We start from the raw sequence: 20082 nt of genomic DNA, 5'->3' as shown, positions 1-20082 counted from the left end.
GGGGGCAACTGGCCCAAAGACAAACCCCCCCACCATATATTTTGCAACCTCCGGCCCAAACTCCCTGTAGAACTCTGCGCTGATCTGCCATCTGACTCAGGAGCTTTAGCCAATGGAAAAGCCTGAGCTGCCACAAGAGTTTCATCAGAGATCGGCTTAGCCAACAACCGACGTGCTTCAGCACTCAACCTCAGCAGTGACGCCTCCTCTAGGTATTCGACCACAGTACCCCAGGGCCTGCAAACACCTGGACGCATACACTCCTTCAAAGTATCATTGAAAAGTTCCCAAAACAGCCTCAGGATTCAGCCACAACTTGTCCACTCGTGTGTATTCCTGCAATATCAGGAAACTCTCTTGCCGCAGCATAGCCGCCAGTAGGCGACTCGGTCGACCCTCCTCGCCGTATCTACGTGCCATCGACGGACGCACCAGGCATTTAACCTCCCGATCAGCCAGGTCGCCGAACCTGCCTAGAGTTTTCCGCAGTTCAGCCCTAGTCACAACATAATCGGCGGCCAACAGGGCAGCCTCACTAATCTTAATTTCCCCTTACAGGTGTGCCAGCTGTCTAATGATCATTTTCAACACCCCAAAGCCATCGACCTCCCGCAAAGAACCACTTTAAATGCCTCCCAGACAGAGGCCATGGAGCTGACAGAACTCATATGGACTTAAAAATACGATTGTACGACTTCCACCACCTCACTTCAAAACACTATGTCTGATAGGGCTGCTGCCTTGAACCTCCAACTGGAGCTAGGTACAGCCTCCTGTCCCACATCCAATAACCACAGTTATCCGAGTGGTCCAACAATCTGTGGTAGAAGTGAACAATCTAGCGTCATAAGCATCAAATGTGAGCTAACTAGCACATATTGCAGTCTCGATGACGTCCCGAGCACCAACGAATGGAAGGAAAATTCCAACACCCCCGGTCGAAGTACACTGCATGAAGGAGCATGCTGACCCCGCTGATCTATCTAGCACTGTTTGCAAAGCGATATGAAGATCACCCGCCCAAACAATGTTAGTATGCATTTATTTGCAACTTTTGGACAAGTGATAAAAAAAAAAAATTTAAAAAATTAAAAAAAACGAAGGGTCATCTACGTTTGGGCAATAAATGTTGAGTAACGTCACCAAGACATGAGGTCAGCTGCCTGTTACGCTCACCTGCTATCCACGGGGACGCCACCCAGCCCTGGTTGGACGATTTGCACTCTCAAACCTTCTCCTGGTCCCCTGGTAAGGCCTCCGGTTAAAGATGCATCTGTAATATAGGAGAGCTGGATTCAATACCAGATGGTCTATGCTTTCCCACCTCACTTGGCCTCAACTCCTTCCTCCCCCTTGAGCCTTCTCCTCACCTCGATACTGTAAAAGGTGGATTCTCCGTCCTGCTCCTCGTGGCAGGGGTACGTAGATGTGGGTGGGGCGAGCAGCGACCAAGTTACTTCACTGGTACAACCCCCCCCCCCCCCCATGGGAATCCAGGCCTGCTGCGACTCTGTAGGTGTGCTGCTTTGCAGTCTCTATATGCAGTTATTATGTTCCTCTTAGTTCGAATAATAATGTCTTGCTTCTTTCCTTTTAGGCATGGAAAGGTATTTTGGTGGTGTAATGCATTTTGAAGATGAGCATGGGCCGGTAGGCGAAGTCGTGGTGTGTGCGATGCTGTCCGATGAGTAATGCGCGATGCGCTGCGCTGTTTCGCCTTTTATATTGCTAATCTGTGTCTTTTCTCTCCTTGCAGGTTGCGATGTTCCTCGCCGAGCGCCGTAATGTTTCAGCAATGATACGGACCAGGAGAGGACTACCCAGGTAAGAATTGTGTGGCTTTCTTCATTCGGGAGGAAACGTGAGTAAACGCTTACTAATGCTGTCTTTCTTTCTCTTCTTTCCAGATTATGGTATTCCAGGATGCATGCAGTGCCGGATGATGGAGTTTGAACCTTCAGGCGAGTGGAACTGAAGTCAGCGATAGATTGAAGACAGGATACTGTTCCAGGTAAGTTTCGTAGTGTTCTTTCTCTCTCTGCAGGTCCTTGGTTTCAGGTAAGCTGGCATCAAAGAACTGGACACGGTGAGCGTTACGCTGCCCACAGCAGAATAACGCAAAGCATATGCTGCTGTTTGGGTGCGGTTTAAATTGTCTCAGGTAAAGTAGTCCAGGTAAAATAGTCCCAGGCCTGCCACACCCAAGGTAGTCCAGGTAAAGTAGTCCCAGGCCTGCTACACCCAAAAGACTAGACCGCATAGTTCAGTTCCTTGTAACTGAGCTATGTGTATGCCTCCATGTTGGCTGAACCCCCCCCCCTTCCACCCCCACCAAGTTAAATAGTCCCAAGTAAATAGTCCCATTCTAATGTTGGTCTTCATGATGGTTACAAGCCTGGCTCCAAAGGCGCCAGGACTGACTCCAAGAGAGTCATGGATAAGGTTTTAAGGCCCTTGACCTGGCCCTAACTGGAAGGCTGATTTGCCAGTGAGGGCCTGGGGCAAGGGTCATACACAATTGCAAACCTACCCTGTGGGTCAATTAACTGTTCTACCAAATGAAAGCCGGGGGGGGGGGGGGACTTGTGAATTAGTGTCATGACCCCAGCCGAATAAGTTTGAGTATGATGTATAGAACCTGTTAGATCCCCATGCCCTGGCCACCCCCTCATTAGATGAGCCGAGCAAATCGTTTTCCTGCAGGGAATCACCTTGGCGCTTACAGTAATTTACCACCTTCCTGCTTTTACATGGATTGTTCAACTCCCCTCACATTCGAACTCTTAATATTACACCCGGGAATAGACTTGTGTATTCAATATTCAGACCTGTTCTGCACTCCGGTTTCCACCACTTCCCAACAAAATGCTACTGTGCACCAACCCTTTCCATATAGACGTGAATCCGTTTAAGAAAAAAACAAAACACAAAAAACAAAAACAAAAACAACCCACCCCCTCCCGCTCCCTCCAACAATCCCATGCACTACCACAACCCACACCACCCCCCACTGCCTGACACAAACTAGCAATGGAACACACCCACCCCGACCCCCAGAGCGCTACCCCACCAATCAATGTTTTCCTCCCCCACTGTCCAACCTCAAACGGTAGTGATGTCTCCCTCCCTCCCTCCCTCCCTCCCAAACTCACATCAGTGCACCCGCCTGGGGGCTCCGGACTCGACAACCTTATCTGACCTCCGACCCCGAGTCCCTTCCCTGGAGCAGGCCCAACACTTGCAGGATAACTAACTATAATTGGACCCAACACAGCAGTTAGATCCAAATGAGGTTTTGTTATTTGAGGCTAGTTATTCGCTTTTGTCAGGCCTCGGGCCCAGACATAGCAAATCTCACAGCTTGAATATACCAAGTCACCCATTAGAACGCAAGGTATTCTCCCTGTTCACCAGATAAGTCAATAAAAGTTTTGTCCTCGTGGATTACGAGTAATTTGGATAACGCATTGCATATTGAATCCCCATGTCTTTCAGCAACCTCTTTGTGACCAGAAAGAAAGATGGGCCCCCTGTACAGAGGGGGTGAAATCCTTATGGGACACGTTAGCCTCCCTGTACTGCACCTCACCCAACTTCCGTGCCCTGAGCAAAATGTCTCAATCACGGTAATTCAGTAGTCAAACAATGACTGGGCAAGGGTTCTGCCATGGCCTGGGTTTTTGCGTCGAGATCCGGTGTGCTTTTTCCACCAAAAATTGGGAGGACAGTGGAGGGTCCTGCAATACCTCCCTTATGAAAGGACTCCATAAATAATTCCATGCTCTGTGCGGGCACCGATTCCGGGATCCCCACCACCCCGACATTGTTTAGCCTGGATCTTGCTTCCAAGTCCTCATTCGTATCGCAGATCTTTTACTTCTCTCTGCAAGCTGCATATTGCATGGGTCACCCCATTGCTAGCGTCCACCAGCACTCCCACTCGGTGCTCCGCTTTCCGCATTCTTGCTTTGATATGATAGGTCATTTATAACGTGCTTAATACCCAGAGGTTTCTAAGCGCAGACCCGGGGATCGAACCTGTGGTGCTGTGTGTCGTCTTGCTTCCCAGGCAAGCATGATGCCCATGAGCTATCCTCCCGAGACTTTTTTTCTCAATTCTTTCTTGCATTCTATCCATCTTGTATCCCATGCCATTCAGTTTGGTGTTCACTGAAGCAAACCCATTCACCTCCGCCAGCGCCAGGCTGAGTTTCGAGGGAGGCCCTGATGCCTCTTCCAGTGCTGCCGTACTCCGGCTGACTGTCTCCACATCGGCAGACCAGGGGCCTCCATAGTACCCTTATGCAGGGCTAGGCCTCCCTTTTGAGTAAAATGCAGGCGGCCCTTCTTATTGCCCTTAGCCAACCAAGTGAAGCCTCCAGGTCACGCCTGCTCTGCCTCCCCTTACAACTCATGGGTTGCCCAGCTGTCCCAATAGAGCTCCACAGTCACTGACTTAATACACATGTTCCAGCAGGACGTTTTGCCTCCAAGAGTACTCACTGATACTCAGGTAGGCCTGCTCCAATATTCCCAGCGCCGGCCTCAATGCTGCCAGCCTCCTCTCTCCACACCCGAGAAGTGCTGCCACCCTCCAGCCACGACACTACAGCAAAGTCCAGAAATGCAGAGGGACTTGCTGCCAATGTCCTAATGTTTAAGGGCCCTCCCACCTGCCTATGGCACACAAGGCCCCGGACTTCAGAGTGCATTCAGACCAGAGAACAATCTGGCTTCACCTCACCGCAATTTTACAAATGGCCAGTACTGCCTGAGACTAACTAGATGTGGCACCTCCTGTTAGTCTTGCAGTGTTATGCGTGGTACAGGTGTCAGATGTATTCTCCTGCAGCCCACTGCCCTGCGCCCTCGCTTCCTCCCTCCTCAGCGCGAGCCAACAGGATATAGACGGTCACAGCACACTGATTGCCAACGTGTCCCTCAAAAGCAGCTCTGCACCCTCTGAGCCGGCTGGCAGGGTCCGCAGCCCCATCAGTTTTGCTGCGCCGCCACTCCACTTAGATCGGCTACTGCAGCCCCAAGGCCTGGCATGTACTCCAGCACTAGTGGCGGGCCCGCCAGGCATCAAACACAGCCCGGCCCAGCATGCTCTCCTGCCGACGGGACGTGCTCCCCCTACACTGCCTAGCCCGGTCTGTCCCGCTCACACAGCCACTTCTCCTCGGTCAGCGGGTCCTCAAGGAGCGGTCGCCCGCTCAAATCCGGGGAAGCTTGTGCCAGCGGCCACAGCCCAGTTTCACCCCCTCCCTCACAGCACCGCCCCACTATCACGCCACAGTGATGGGGTGTGGGAGGGGGGCACTTTCCCTCAGTGATCATTCTACTGTTAGACAGACACTGGTCCTCAGCAGAGGTGGACCTGCCGAATTGTTTCCCCAGTATGCTCAGCCAGCCCGCACTTGGGCCATGGGGTCAGTTCGATTCATGGCCGCCTCCTCCTTTTCTCATACACGAAGCTCAGAAGATTGTGGCCATCTTGGTCAGGAGCTCGCAAGTTACCCCATGCATGTGTGGCTTCTAACTGAAAGGTGGGTTGTTCGAGCCCTCATCACCCAGGGATGACGGAGATCTGGCTTAAGTACCAATTAGATTTTTTTTGATTTTTTTTATTCATGGTATATTTCTGCTATTTTGACCTGTTGCTAAATGCGAAACCTGAAAAGAGATCCAACTTGGTTAACAGCCCCCAAAGGGTCATTAATGGTTTATGGATGTAACCTTGATATGTGTGCTGCAAAATTATATTTCACTGTGGGTTATGGTAAAGTGAGAGGATCAGAAATGAGAGACTGACACAAAATGGGTTGGGGAAAAAAAGCCTCTCCAGACCCATTTTTAAAGAGGAACTTCCCCGCCTAGAAACTAAAACCAAGGTTTTGACTGTGCCGGGATGTCAGTAACTGGAAAAAACATCCTTGTGTCCAAAACAACCTATCTGGCCCTCACACTTCCAGACAAAAAAAGGTACAAGGACATTTGAAAAAGTATTCAAAACCATCAGTTTAAGAATGACTCCAACAAAAACGTTCTCCAGGGTAAAGACTCCAGAAGGTGATCCCCTTCCCCTGAATTCTTAAACAGGATGGCAAAATGTCTCTTCATCTAACAGTTCCTTGGTGTCTTTAATGGACTCACAAAGTTCTTTTGCTTGAACAAGGCTCTTTAACAGTTCTTGCGTCTCAAAACAATCATTAATTATATAAAATGTATTCCCAACTATTTAAAATTCTAGATCAAAATAACAAAAGAAATAAAGAAAGAATTAATAGGAAACAAATCCGCCACGCATATCAAATCGAAGTTCTTGAAGCATCTTACACTCGATTACATGCGACGGAGCATTTCCAGCTAGGAGCAGAGAATCTATACACTATTTGTTCTCAAAAGTTTGGCCTGTGCTCCTGTAATTTCTCTTGTGGGCAACACATTCAATTTGAACCTTTACACATGGTTTCAACGCGATCTGGAAGGATGCTTTTGCATGTAAAATGGTAGAACATTTGAAAGCTTTGATTTCATACCTGAAGTGATAAAATAGAAAATTCATAGCAAAAGCATGATTCTCAAGCCAACCCAAAAAGTTTTTCACCTTTAAGGGATTGACTACAAGCTTGTCTAAGGAGAGGTCATGAGCGTGCGAAAACAGCAGGCTGTTCTTATTCTAACAGGTTAATGCTTGACAGGAATTAGTCAGTTCCTCCTTCAAATTCAGAAACAAGTTTTTTTTTCTGGCGGAACAAAAAGCTTTCTGAATAATTGAAGTATTTTCCAGTTCGCACGAACCCGCAAGGAGAGCAAACCCAAATGTCTCATAATCAGAACAGGTGTTCCCAGTGGTAAAGATAAATGTTTTTCTCCACAATAGACACTCAACTGTATCCCAACAAGCCTGTTTCTGCACCATAGAGCAAGCATGGGATAACTTTCTGGTGAAAAGTTTAAAATAGGAATAGCTGAAAAACAGCCACATTTCCTATCAATTAGCCGCATTTCAGTAGCACTCACAGAAACCAGATATCTTAAATGGTTCTCATCCAGCAATTTAGTCACTCTTGGCATGAATAAACACTCCAAGATTTTTGAAGCTAGATACTAGCCCCATGCAGGACTGGTCCAAAACCCAGACAAATGTTTGTTTTGAACGATTGGTATAAATAAATTCTAATGCTAAACTAGGTTTCATTTCAAATCCAGGTTTAGGAAATACAGATTAATTGCCTTGAATGCTCACTGCAATCCAATAGGGGTCAGGTCAAAAAGGACTGTCATCTGCAATTCATCCACATCTCGGGTGGGCAGGAATCCAGCCCGCAACATCACCGCCAGCACCTTCCCACTGCAATGAGAACGTTATTGCCGGGTAAGAAGCGATGAATGGTCATCGTGTTTTTAACCTCGATCACCCACTGCCTGGAAGGACCTGACTGCCAGAAATGAAAAACATTCTCTGCGCCCGTCTGTCTTAATCGGTGTTCGAAAAACCGAGCACCACGAACATGTAGAGCCTTAGAAAATGGCCACCGTGTTTGATTGTTTGTAGTTTGCCTAGCAAACCACCTCACAGCTTATTGGGAAGACGCTGCTACTTCTTTGGGCCAGCCCCGCCGGAAGGCGCAAGCCAGCCCGCCCATCAAAGGCACCCATTTAAGGCACTTGCCTGTCTGTTCCTGTCCGGGCCGCCCGAGGCCGCAGGGCGCCTTAGACTTTGCTTACGCTTATATCAGCCCCGGCCGTGCATACAAGGAATACTATCACATGGTAAGACCACACTTTTTGTGTGCCCGCAATCAACTTTTATTGTATTGCTGCGAGCCTCTTCCTCACCCAGCACACTTAACATTCCCCGCCCTAGTCAAACACCCCACATCCAACTACCGAAACCTACCTTCTAGCGAAACGTGTACCACCATTTGAAAATCGTCTCGCCTTGCTCATGCGGACCCATTATCTGCGCATTTCTGCCTCCTATTTGTGTTTTCGATTTGTACTATATCACGTGGAGCCATACAAACTGCCTGATCTGTCTAAGCCTGCATGCCGATCGAAACGTGATGCTGCCCATCGGCTTAGATTGTTTTCTCTGCATTCTTATCTCAATTTGTAAAGTTTTGCATCTTATAAAATATGTATCACTTGACCCAGGTTAGCTTGCATCGCTCCTGCTGCATCGTTAGCCAGAACTTGCCTAGCTTAGTATTCTATCCAAAACAAAGATTTTACTGACTTGTTATTGCCTTGCATTGTTCTTTCCTGCTATGAAACTGCCCGATATGTGTTAATTTGCATGCCACTTGAAACGTGCCTTTGCCCATTACCAACTGGCTTACATTATGCTCGCTGTACAACCAACTGGCCTACACTGTTTTCGTTGCATAATCAACTGGTTTTTGTTGCACTTTTAACCTAAATGATCTAAGCAAGCAATTTATGCAATATGTGCCGTATGTTATTCTAATAGCTCGCTTCGCTATTGTTGTCTCTCCCTGCTGCAGAGGCATCATAAGGACCCAGATTTGCATTAGAAGCGAGCATTCTACTCGAAACCTGCCTTACCGTGACTTAACTGGCTTGCATGTCGCTCTCTGCATCTTAGCCCACATGCGCCTCATATGACCAACTGCCTATTTGCCTAACTAACTCGCAAACTACCTTCCCTACTAGACCAGCAATCTAAGATCACCGTCCCATTAGATAGGACATGTTAACCCCAACCTTACCATGTACCTGATCCTCTTAGTACGTTTCATACCACTACTAGTTGGCAATCTGCTAACCACAACCAAGATCTCTCCCACCACTAGCCACCTATCTACCCACTCCATCCACATACTCAACAACATGCTCAAAATGACCTACACAACTTTAACTATGAGCAAGAGACTCCCTCTAGCAGACGACATCCCACCTACACCCTGCTACCACCACATTACCACAAAAACTCTACCTGAACTCACCAGCCCTATGGCTAAAACAATTTGCCATGAAACCCACACCTAATCAACCATGCACATTGAACTACAGGAACTCTAGATTAGGCACCAGGTTTTTACCAGCCCCATCGGCAACCAAATTCACTGCTACAACAAAAACAAAAAAACTCATTCCCAATATCAAATCTGCAGACAACTCTAAAACGACACCCACTAAGAGTACCATGGCCAAAGAACCCTCTACCATTAACAAACACACTGCTCCCAAAGCTATCAATATTAAGGGCGCACTAATTAACGCTAGGCCACTCCCAGCACATGCCTTAGATATTGCAGACTATATCACAGCACAAGACCTCAATTTCTTAGCGTTTACTGAGACTTGGTTACATGCTGCATCAGGACCATCTCTCTCCCTCACCATCCCTAATGATTACACCATCACCAGGTACGATAGAGACTCAAACCAGTCGAAACGGGAGATGTAGCCATCATATCTAGAACCATATTAGGCCTAAGACCTATACACCTATACAGAATCAACCCTTTCAGTCAGCTGAATTACTGCCCGTCAGGCTCCCCGCCTCAGCTACCCAAACAGTCACCATGCACCTTATCTGTAGGCCACCTCGCCCAGTCTCCACATTCGAGGAAGATATCACTACTCTTCTATCCACCAACACTAAGCCCATTTCGCAAATCATCCTAATGGGCAACTTCAATCTAGGATTCCAGGATACAAAGGATTGCAAAGCATTACATACTGCGAACACTATAACAGAACTTGGATTTACACACCGCATTGAGAAACCTACCCGCATCAAAGGCAGAACCCTTGATTGGCTTGCAACTGCAGCACAAATATCCTTGCTAACACTCCTTGTGCATGGTCAGATCACCATCTGATTTCATTCACTATCAAGTCAGACAACCAGCAACCCAAGCGCAACATCAATCCGCCCGTGCACACTATAAAAAAGGGACATAACTAACGAAAAACTCCTTCCTTGGATACTACCTTTCCTTAACATTATGTTGTATACAGACCCAACAGTTCTAGGTGACCTCTACAACCAAACCACCAATACTGTACCCCACTCAAACTTTGGAAATCTAAACCACGCGCCCACCTCAGTTCCTGGTTCACCCCACCCCTTAGAGCTCTACGTAAAGAAAAAAGAAATACAGAAGCACTTTGGAGAAGCCTACCTACTGCATCTAACAAAAATAACTTCACATTAGCATCCCTCAATTATTAAGAGGCAATCTTTCAAGCCAAAAAAAGACACGTACAACAACCGGATTGCCCAAGCCAAATAGAGTACGAAAGAACTCTTTACGGTACTCAGAACTAGAATCCCCAGAACCCCAACCTGATACATGTGTTAAAGACAGCACCTGGTGCTCCAACATTCAAAAAGCTCTATTAGATAAAATCACTATGCCACAAAACAAAATAGATTTTTAAAAAAGCAGCGCATCATTCGATACACTTCAAAGCACATCATCCATCGCCTTACAGCATAACTATAAACCATTCAATTTCTCATCACTCTACTACAGATGTAGAAAACAATCCTTAAACTCAAACCTAATTGTCAGGGAGATACCCGCTCATCTCCCATCATTAAGGAGGCAGCGAAGGCACTAGCATCATTCATCACCTCCTTAATAAAATGCCTCATTTAACACTGGCATAGTGCCCAACAACCTTAAAGAAGCCTGGGTTCTCCCATTACTTATGAAGCCATCAATAGACCCAAGCAGCCCCACACATTATAGGCCCATCACCACAGTCCCTTTCTTAGTAAAAATCCTGGATAGAGCAGCCTACCTGCAGATTCAGGATCACTTAGAATCTAATAATCTCCTTGGCCTCAGGCAATCAGGCTTCAGACCCAGGCATGGAACCAATCACTTAAAAGATAAGGGCAAGTTGGTCCTCCTCCTTTTGCTCGACCTATCAGCTGCATTTGATTTAGTCAATCACCAGATAGTATGCAACCATCTCACTTCTACAGCCCACTTCTCAGACAAAGCCACCACTTGCTAGATCATTCCTGGAGAGCAGATCCATGAAGGTCTTCTCTCCCTCTGCCGAACCTGCACATGTACTATTTGGGGTCCCAAAGGGATCATGCGTATCCCAGACACTTCACGTGTTTACAAGGCAACTCTTCAATATCCTTGATCATTTGGGTGTCACCTACACAAACTATGCAGATGACACCCAAATACTCATCCCCATCTCAGGAGACTATAAAATTGACTCGAAAAATCTTAACGACATTTACACTGTCATCCAAGCTTGGATGGCACAACATGGGCTCTGTCTTAATGACGATAAGACAGAGCTCCTCCTCCTTGGTTCACAACCAAGACTTAACAATCTCAACCCAGACGTTGATGGTATTGCCATCAACAGTAAAGGAATCAGAGTATCCAAAGACGTAAAAACCCTTGGTATATACCTTGATTCTACGCCAGCATTAGCCAGACAAACTAATGCCATAACCTCCTCAGCGGCCTATACATGAAAACGTTTCACTGCGTGTCGACCATTTTTAACCCCCATCTACTACACAACCTTAGCCAGAACCTTGGTCCTGTCGAAACTCGACTACTGTAATGCGCTCTACTTAGGGACATGCCATTGGAATACCAACAAACTACAAGCAATCCAAAATAATGCCTTCAGAGCAGCATTGAATATCCCCAGATCACATCATATTTCAGACTCTAGACGCAGCCTACACTGGCTAGCAGTCAACCAAAGAATCACCCTCAAATCACTCTCGCACAAGTGCCTAGCTAACCGTGCACCAAATTACCTAACAAATATATTCACTCACAACATTTCTGATCGTCCCTGCAGAGCGGCCCAAAGCTATTGTCGTACAGTACCTAGATTCAAACTCCAGAAGGATGGGGGCAACAGCTTCCATGTGCTTCATATTGATATTTTATTTCCATCGCACTCGTACACACGTGTTTCAGAGCATGATGCAAAGCTATGGAACACTTTACCTATCCCACTCAGATCCGACCCTTCCTTGAACTCCTTTAGAAGTAAGGTCAAAATCTGGCTCACAGAGCCAAGCCACTAGCACTCGGCATTAAACACCACTCACCTGCTTAATGTACCTGCAATGATGTAAATGAGCTAACTAAACACAGTTCCCTTGACCAGTAGGCGTTACTTATAGTATCATTTCTTATCCCCATATCCATGCACTATGGCTATGCTTTTTACCTCTCTCACACTGATGAGATTGGCTGTGTAGCTAATTGCAATAAGAGTATGTATATCTGTGTATCTGCAATTGTAACTATGACCTTTGTAGATTTGTGTATACGCAACTCTAACCATGACGTTGTACACTGCATATATGAAACCAGAATTATAACCTCAAGTAATGCGCCCAGATGCCCTTGGGCTTAGCGCACTATATAAATAAATAAATATAAACTAAATGTATACTTAAGCCACCTAATTTTGGAGGGATGTTAGAAATAGTCTGCGAGGAGTCGTCAAGATCACTAATCTAGACTTTAAACAAATATGGCACTAAAACAAAGCCATGGCGATATGTATGTATCCATTTTGTGGTGTTTCCTGTCGGATCCAAGCAAATGTTTTATCTCAGTCTCAGAATGCAGAGAATTAAAATCCTAAGTATTCCTTTAGGACAACCTAGTTAATCCAATGTGTGCCAAGGAATTGGTCACTTTACGCAACCGAAAGCTTGAGTAATGTCCAAGAATGTGCAATAGATAGGTCTTTTTTGCCAATTTGCCCGAGTCTGTAATAAGTGAATCACAAAACAGTTCAGTGCCGTGCCCATGCCACTGTTAAACCCAGACTAATGGACATCCAGGCACCCAAGTTCCCTCAAGATCAGGCTCCAAAAATGTTACTTGCAGAGTCAAGGAGTGATATCAGAGGGTCATTTTTGGGGAGCATTCTATCACCATGTTTGTAGATCAAAACAATCAAAGCACCCCTCCAAGATGAGGGAAGATAGTTTAGTGAAAGAATGTTTGTGAATAACCCCCTTAAGATTGCAGACCACAAGGGTACATTAGATTTAAAAGTTGCATTTGCTAGACCATCAGGGACTCATGCATTGGAAGCTTTACTTTTGATGATACAGGATTGGACTGAAGCAAGATCCGCCTACATACAATCTCCCCACTTTGCATTTAGATTGCCTAGTGTTCGTATCAACCGGGTATAAGCTACAAAAGTGATCTTCCCACTTTGCTTCAGGCTGCAACCAATTGAGGCCTCAAACTTTGGGATTCCGGCCTCCATAATGAGGCACAATCTCCCTTAGTAACCCCATATAGCATAGCTTCTGAATCAGCAGTATACATTCTGTCCTGGTGACTTTTCAACCAGTTATTATAGGAATATTTCAAAGTATTTGCTTCCTTTAAAAAAGAAAAATTGACCTGTACTTGCTCAAACTTCTTCCCTACGTGGACATCTCATGCTTATGTAATTGGGGATCACCTTTATACTTCTCTGCATATAAACATTCTTCTTATGGCACCTTGCCTTCTTACTTTGCCTTGTCTGCATTCAAACAAACTTTGAATGGTACACGGTTGCAAATGCAGAGGATGCACAAAGGCAATCACTTGTTGGCGTGGTGTCGGAATGTCCCAGGGTCCCCAGACGCTTTGGGCAGACTCACTGGTCTTTTCTAGCGTCCCAGACATAGGACACCGAGCTTTATTATGGCTTCTTCTCCCGCCTTCCAGGCTAGAGTGTGCAGGCGCACGCAAGCTCTCCTCCTCGGCCCAGGATGAAATCTACTACCTCACTGAGCGATCAAACCCCTAGGAGATCCTGCTCTGCTCCCGACATCTCCACGGCTCTTCCTGCTTGTACGCAATGTTCCTCTTCCTTTCCCAAAGGCCTCTTCTGCTTTGCTGGCTCTGTCAGTGTGCGTTCAGGAGCCCTGGCGTGGATGGCAACGTCTCATTCTGCACCTCTCTCTTCCATAGAGCGGTCGCCATTATTAAACGTCAAGCTCATTGCAGGTTTTGAAAAACAACTAGTCTGCATGTTGCATTTCGAGTTCCTATCACTTTGCAGAAACTGCCTGGTCCTCCTCCTCGTCTCAGTACCCAAGTTGTTATACGAGTTGAAGTCCATAACTTTCTTTGGGCTTTTAATGCCTGGATAGTTTTACCCACAGATTTCACAAAAAAAGGTGCATTTGGATTAGAGATCATGGCAACCTTTGGACTCAAATGGTTTCGCTCATGGATTTTACACAAAGGTACAAAAATAAAGGATGTGATGTGTGAATTATGGGTATTTGCGTGCAAAGCAGGGGCATGACCAGAATGGTATATGGAAAAGGTTTCTTGAATTCCTGTAAAAGGGCATGGGGGTGGGGGGCTTACTCAATAATAGGCAATGGAGGTCTTGGAATTCCAGGAGTCTCACTCATGGTAGTGGGGGGATTGCGACTCCTCCAATAACCTTTCTCCGGTAGCAGTCAACACCCATGTGATCCTCCCTCACGTAACTGCCCAGGGTCACATCGGTGGAGGTCACTGCCAGGAAAACAGTGACGAGTCCATCAGATTCATGAAAGAAGTCAACCTCTAGGTTTTACAGACAACTGCAGTAGACAATGGCCCTGTGGGCCACCACTTACCCACCTGGGGCACAGCATTGCAGCTATGGTTGGGAGGGGTTACCGTATTATCTGGCCCCATCACCTCGTCCATTGATCGACAAGCTAACGGCAACCAATACTCTGTTAAAGCTGTCAGAGTCTAACCCTTTGCGAATTTGATCAAAAACTTGATTTTACACACAAACACAAAATTCATACAAAATGACAACACATATCCATCTTAAAATGTTAACCGCTAAAATATGCTGAAGTACATAACATACCCACTATCTAAGCCTAATTCATCTAGCATTTGTACACTGCATATGTTAAAAGAAGTTCCGATCTCACAGAAATGCGATTCCACAAATTATCCAAATTTACAGTGCAGAAAAAAAAAATAGACCAACAAATGTTGTTCTCACTGGTGCCAGTGTTGGACATTTCACCAATATATGTATGAGTGTTTCTGGTTTTCCTACGGAACTACACTGTGGGCAAATGTTGTATCCCTCGTCCTTTATGTCTCTACGAGCATGTGATACTTCCCCAGTCGGTAAAAGGTTCAATCGAAATCTTAAGAACTGGGTTCTTGTAACAACATGACACGGATATTGATGGAGGTAATTTGGTAAATGTCCAAGGGGTTTATCAATTATTGAAAAGGTTGAATGCAGTTTATATCCTCTTGTGTGCGTGATGGTGCCAATCCAGTCCTTTTCCTTCAGAGCCTTCTTTACACTCATTGGGATGCCCAACAAATCTGAGCGATCATTATCTGTAGCATGTAAAAGTTTATCAGCCAGGGTTAACATCTTGTTAAAAAATGGTGATGCATTTTCCTTCAGTGTGACCGATTCACATAAGAAGTTTTTCGTAGCCAACAAAATGTTTCCAACCAAAGACAGTATCCGACAGTTAAACCATTAGTCTAACAATAACAATCCCAATTCAAATCATAATGGGGCCATGGGAAGAGATGATGGCAGTCCCAAGGCCCTCTTCCATAGTTTGCCCTTCAATCTCTTCCATGGGATGTTATATGCAGCCAAATCTATCTCCATACCATACATTATCTTTGGTATAATCTTACCTACACACAAAAAATAAATAAATAAAAAAAGAATGAGAGGTTTCATTGAAAATGTACAGTTTCCTTTGTAACCGCCTCATCTGAAAGGCCAAGAATGATACTGTATTTTAGAAGAGCGATATAAAACATTAGTGTGCTAAATTCAGCATTCATCCATGTAGCAATGTAGAAACGAGAACAGCGGTAACACATGGACAATGCAATTTCTGCCAAGTGGATTACTAGTGGAATCTGCTATGGGTTATAGAAGCACAATATTAATTAGGAGAAATGTGTAAACGTGAAGTGCAACAGTGCACAGTGCTCATGTCAAGAGAACCTGTTATGGAGTGTAGTCACGAAATGAACCTCTATTAGTTTATATGTGTAGTTCCAATTACAGCATTGAAGGGCAATTCCAACCATTTTTCCATGTAGAGCGGCAACTCAAGTTATAGAACTTTAGAGGTGTACTTACTGCGGGCCTCTAGAATTTTTAGAATTGCAAAATCGAAAGTAGGCTAGCACAAGTACGGACAACAATAGACATGGTTTCTGTATTGTGCCAAAATGAATACTCGATGCATATGTCGCAAGTGAATTATGGAAAATGTTTTGCTAGTAGAACAAGGAGTATGGCATATTACAAAACTAGTTAACTGTGCACACAGATCGCAAGTCAAGCAAATGATGGGGGGGCGGGTCACGTATGTGACCCATTCTCATTAAAATCGTCCAATTATTTACTTGAAATTGCACTCCTTTACAAACTTTACTCCGCGATAGTCTGTGGTAAACGGCTGGTCCTTCGAACCCCACCTCACATTACCACATAACGTGCTGGGCAACAGCATCACTTTGAATGTGATCCACATTCAAAATGATGCTGTTGCCCTGCCCCGTCTAGGACCATATAGTCGGTATTAGTACAGCAGACCGTGTTTTCGGACACCCCAGTGCAGATGCTATGCAATAAACTCATATCGGAGGGGCTATGTAAGAACTGACAGTTGCAGTAGAAGACACGTACAGCTGTGGACGTTGCTGAAGTCGACAATTACAATACAGAAAGAAGAGACTGTTACAATAAAAGTAATGCTCTGCAACAGCTCACTATAGCGACGGAGTAAAGACTTGCAGTTTGACATACCCACACCTCAGCACAGTGCATGTGAACAGAGATTAATAATAAGTGAGTTCTTCATCCTGATCCATTCCTTACCAAGCTGCCCTGAGCAGAGTCTTGGTTGGCAGCCCGCTCAACACACGTTCCACAACCTCGGCTAGGTTGCTCAGCACATACGTGCTTCTCGCATCTACTTGATAACAGCTGCAAGGCTCCATCCTGCCAGCACCTTTTTCTGCCCCACTTCCGGTGGAGAAATTCCGCTTCCGGAAAACCTCTGGCAGCTGATCACCTCGGAGACCCAAAAACGAAATCGAATGAAGGATAGAGATAGGAACATCAGGACAATCGCCCGTCGAAATAGAAATAGGACAACTCCGATATTGACGGCGGCCATCTTTGAACAAAAGTCGTGCTTCCTTCATTCAACTAGTTTGATAAACAATTTGTATGTTTATCAATTTGCTGTGACGATGTTCTCTTAATGATTAATACAGATAATTGAACATAAAAAAGAAGAAAAAAAACGAGTTTGAATGAAGGACCAGCGTCCTCGCTCTCCGCGGGCATGGGGCGTTAGTGGGATAGAAGAGGTAGGTGCGAACCTATTAGTGTTAATATTGTACCACATGTGTAGTGCATTTACTATTCTCTATTTTTTTTGTCATTGGGCACTTGAATGTGTTTTATCCCATTGTGCGAACCTTAACCTGTTCACTAAAATATCACATTAGGTGCTGCAGCATATGATATAACTTGCCACATTCGTTGACTAAAAGAGGTAAGAACTTTCAAACTTCAAAAATAGGAGTTAACATAATAATGACACATTTTAACCAATGGCAAGCAAAAATGCTTCTGAGTCTCCCAAACAATAAAGATTAATCTAGCTAAAACAGTGCAGGGAATCTTGATTCTATTAAAAACAATGGGATAAGCATTATGCTTCAATTTCTTAACTTCGAGCATTAAGCAGCACACAGGAAAGTTTGAAAATGTATTTTCATTTTGTAGTTTGTGTTTTTTCTTATGTGTTTTGTAGTTTCCATCAACCAGTATCCAGTTGACCCTTCATTAAGCTCCTCCTTTCCAGAACCCCAGAAGGTCTGACAAACCTCAGCTTACTCAGCCTGCTCCCAAAAACAATTTCCTGTAAACTATCCTTAAAGCATATAAGACCATGAATTTGTCAGCTGTATTCATTCAATAGTTGGGTTGTTTTCAGGAGCAGAACAGAAAAAGATATATTGAGGGATTTTAATTTACAAACAGTGTTAACACATATCCTAGGTTTTGTCCAAATGTACTTCCATAGAAGGCATAATGCTTGCCTCCATGTTTTTAATAGAATCAGGATTCCCTGCACTATTCTTATCGTGGCAATTTTATTCTATAGCAAGACTAGCTGTGAGCTAATTGAAAGCTTTTCTATTTTCATAGTGGACACTCATGTGATGGTTTTGTATCAGGGATCCTCCAAAGTCAAGTAACTACTGGAACGCTAAAAGTAATCTAAATAACTTGAGTGTACACCCGGCAAAAAGTAACACATTTTATTACAGCTGGGCAAGCACAAATCAAACAGCAAAGTGGGACATAAATGGTTGATAGGAGCTGACAAAACCGGCCAATGTGGTCGAGTCATTTATACTGTTAAACGTTATTTGCCTAGTCAGAAACAGTTGCGAGCATTGTTGCAAAATAGTAGAAATCCTGCAAAGCTGATTGGTGGGACTACGTCAGTCCCCTATAGCTAGATTTCAGTTAATCGAAAATAACTGGAGGAAACAAGCTTAACTCCTCTGCTCATTACCACCCATTTGACATCGCATGGCTCCCCGGCCCGCCCCAGAAAATATGTTTTATTAGCAATATGTAATTGTGATGACCTCCAGAACTTTATTATCCTGCTGTCGGTCAACACACATGAGAATCACAAGACACCCTGAGCTTTTGGGGAGGGAGACATTCACACAGCACCCTACCAATGGGATCCTTTGCAGACATCTGTGAGAACGCAAAACATTGTTGCATCTGAGGGTCACCAAAACTCACCTGCTGATTGGCTCCCTCGTCCGCCTGACCCATAACCTCCTTCCCAGGCCTATCTGCCAAGGGTCAATTTTAATCCGCTGACTGTGCTGTGGATATGCATTTATGAGTTTAATTTTCTCCATTCCCAGCGAGCGCCCATGAGTCTGGCTTGTCAACCTTGTATGCATCTGCTGGACCCCTTTCCCAGTGACTGCCATCTCCTGGGAACAGCCAGCTTGCAACATTTCTCCAGCACACCGTGATTACGGGCGTGCTCGTGAAATTCATGTCAGCCTGCTATTGAGGGGCTTGTTAGTGCTAAACCCAAATGGTTTACTCACCTCATATTATACTACCACTTCTACCTTGTGCTCCTACCCCGGATCCCCTAGACCCCATGTGTCCCCCCTTGACCGTCCTGACCCCTGTCTTGCCCGCAGACTTCTGGAGTTGCACGTGCGCACACAGCATATGTATCACACATTGCAGCTGTCAACAATGTCCCTTCCACCTCTAGGGATACCCGTCCCTGCTCCCATCATTCCACCAGATGGTAAGTTTACCCCCCCTCATGGCGCTCAATCAGCACCTTCACTGCATTCCCCTCTTCGATCGATTTATCGATCAACACACTTTTTCCCGCCGTTTCTTTGCTTCCTGTTTTTGGGCATCCATAATCTTGTCACTCTGTCCAAGACCCCTCCCTTTTCTTCATACCCATCCAAGGTAGATCTTATTATCATGCAATCCCACCCACCCAGTGAACATGCTACCCAAAATGCATCATAATCCTCTGCATTAGCTGGTGGTACTGCAAAAACCACCTGTGTCTTGCCATCATTCATTTCAGGAGATTTGACCTCTGTCTTGATATCTTTTCCTTCCCACTATCAGTTATATATCCTTTTCTTTTCTCACTGCAATTACACTTTTTTAAAAATAATAAACACTCCTGCACAGAAAATGATCGGCATAGGGAAAATCACTTTAAATATCACCGCCAACCACATGGGCACCCAAGCGAGCAGTGGTATAATGTCCTGTGTCTCTTTGGTCATCTTTTCATGGAGAGTGCGAATTTCATCAACAGCCTTAGCCAGGGTCCCATTCGCTGCATCATTGGCTACTCTTACTGCATTCAGATCCTTCTCAGTCACATTGGCTAGCTGTAGCACTTTGTATCTTGTTATTTTTAGCCACTTGGTGTTAGTGGCTGCTTGCATTCCAGGGAGCAGTAGTGAAGCAAAGAAGATAGAGGCTTTG

General features: G+C 45.2%; 1 protein-coding gene across 1 annotated transcript in view; it reads right to left on the bottom strand.

The window, feature by feature from the left end:
* Positions 1-17176, bottom strand: part of FBXO22 (F-box protein 22) — a 533135-nt gene extending 515959 nt beyond the window's left edge. Inside the window, exon 1 of the mRNA XM_069624341.1 lies at positions 16882-17176. Within this exon, the coding sequence (XP_069480442.1) occupies positions 16882-17003 (122 nt within the window). The 5' untranslated portion in view covers positions 17004-17176. The remainder of the gene's footprint in view (positions 1-16881) is intronic.
* Positions 17177-20082: the final 2906 nt, after the last annotated feature.

This window comes from Ambystoma mexicanum, chromosome 11 (genome assembly GCF_040938575.1).
Source record: "Ambystoma mexicanum isolate Mex_15411 chromosome 11, UKY_AmexF1_1, whole genome shotgun sequence".
Taxonomy (NCBI): Eukaryota; Metazoa; Chordata; class Amphibia; order Caudata; family Ambystomatidae; genus Ambystoma; species Ambystoma mexicanum.
This window is presented reverse-complemented; position numbering and strand designations above follow the sequence as displayed.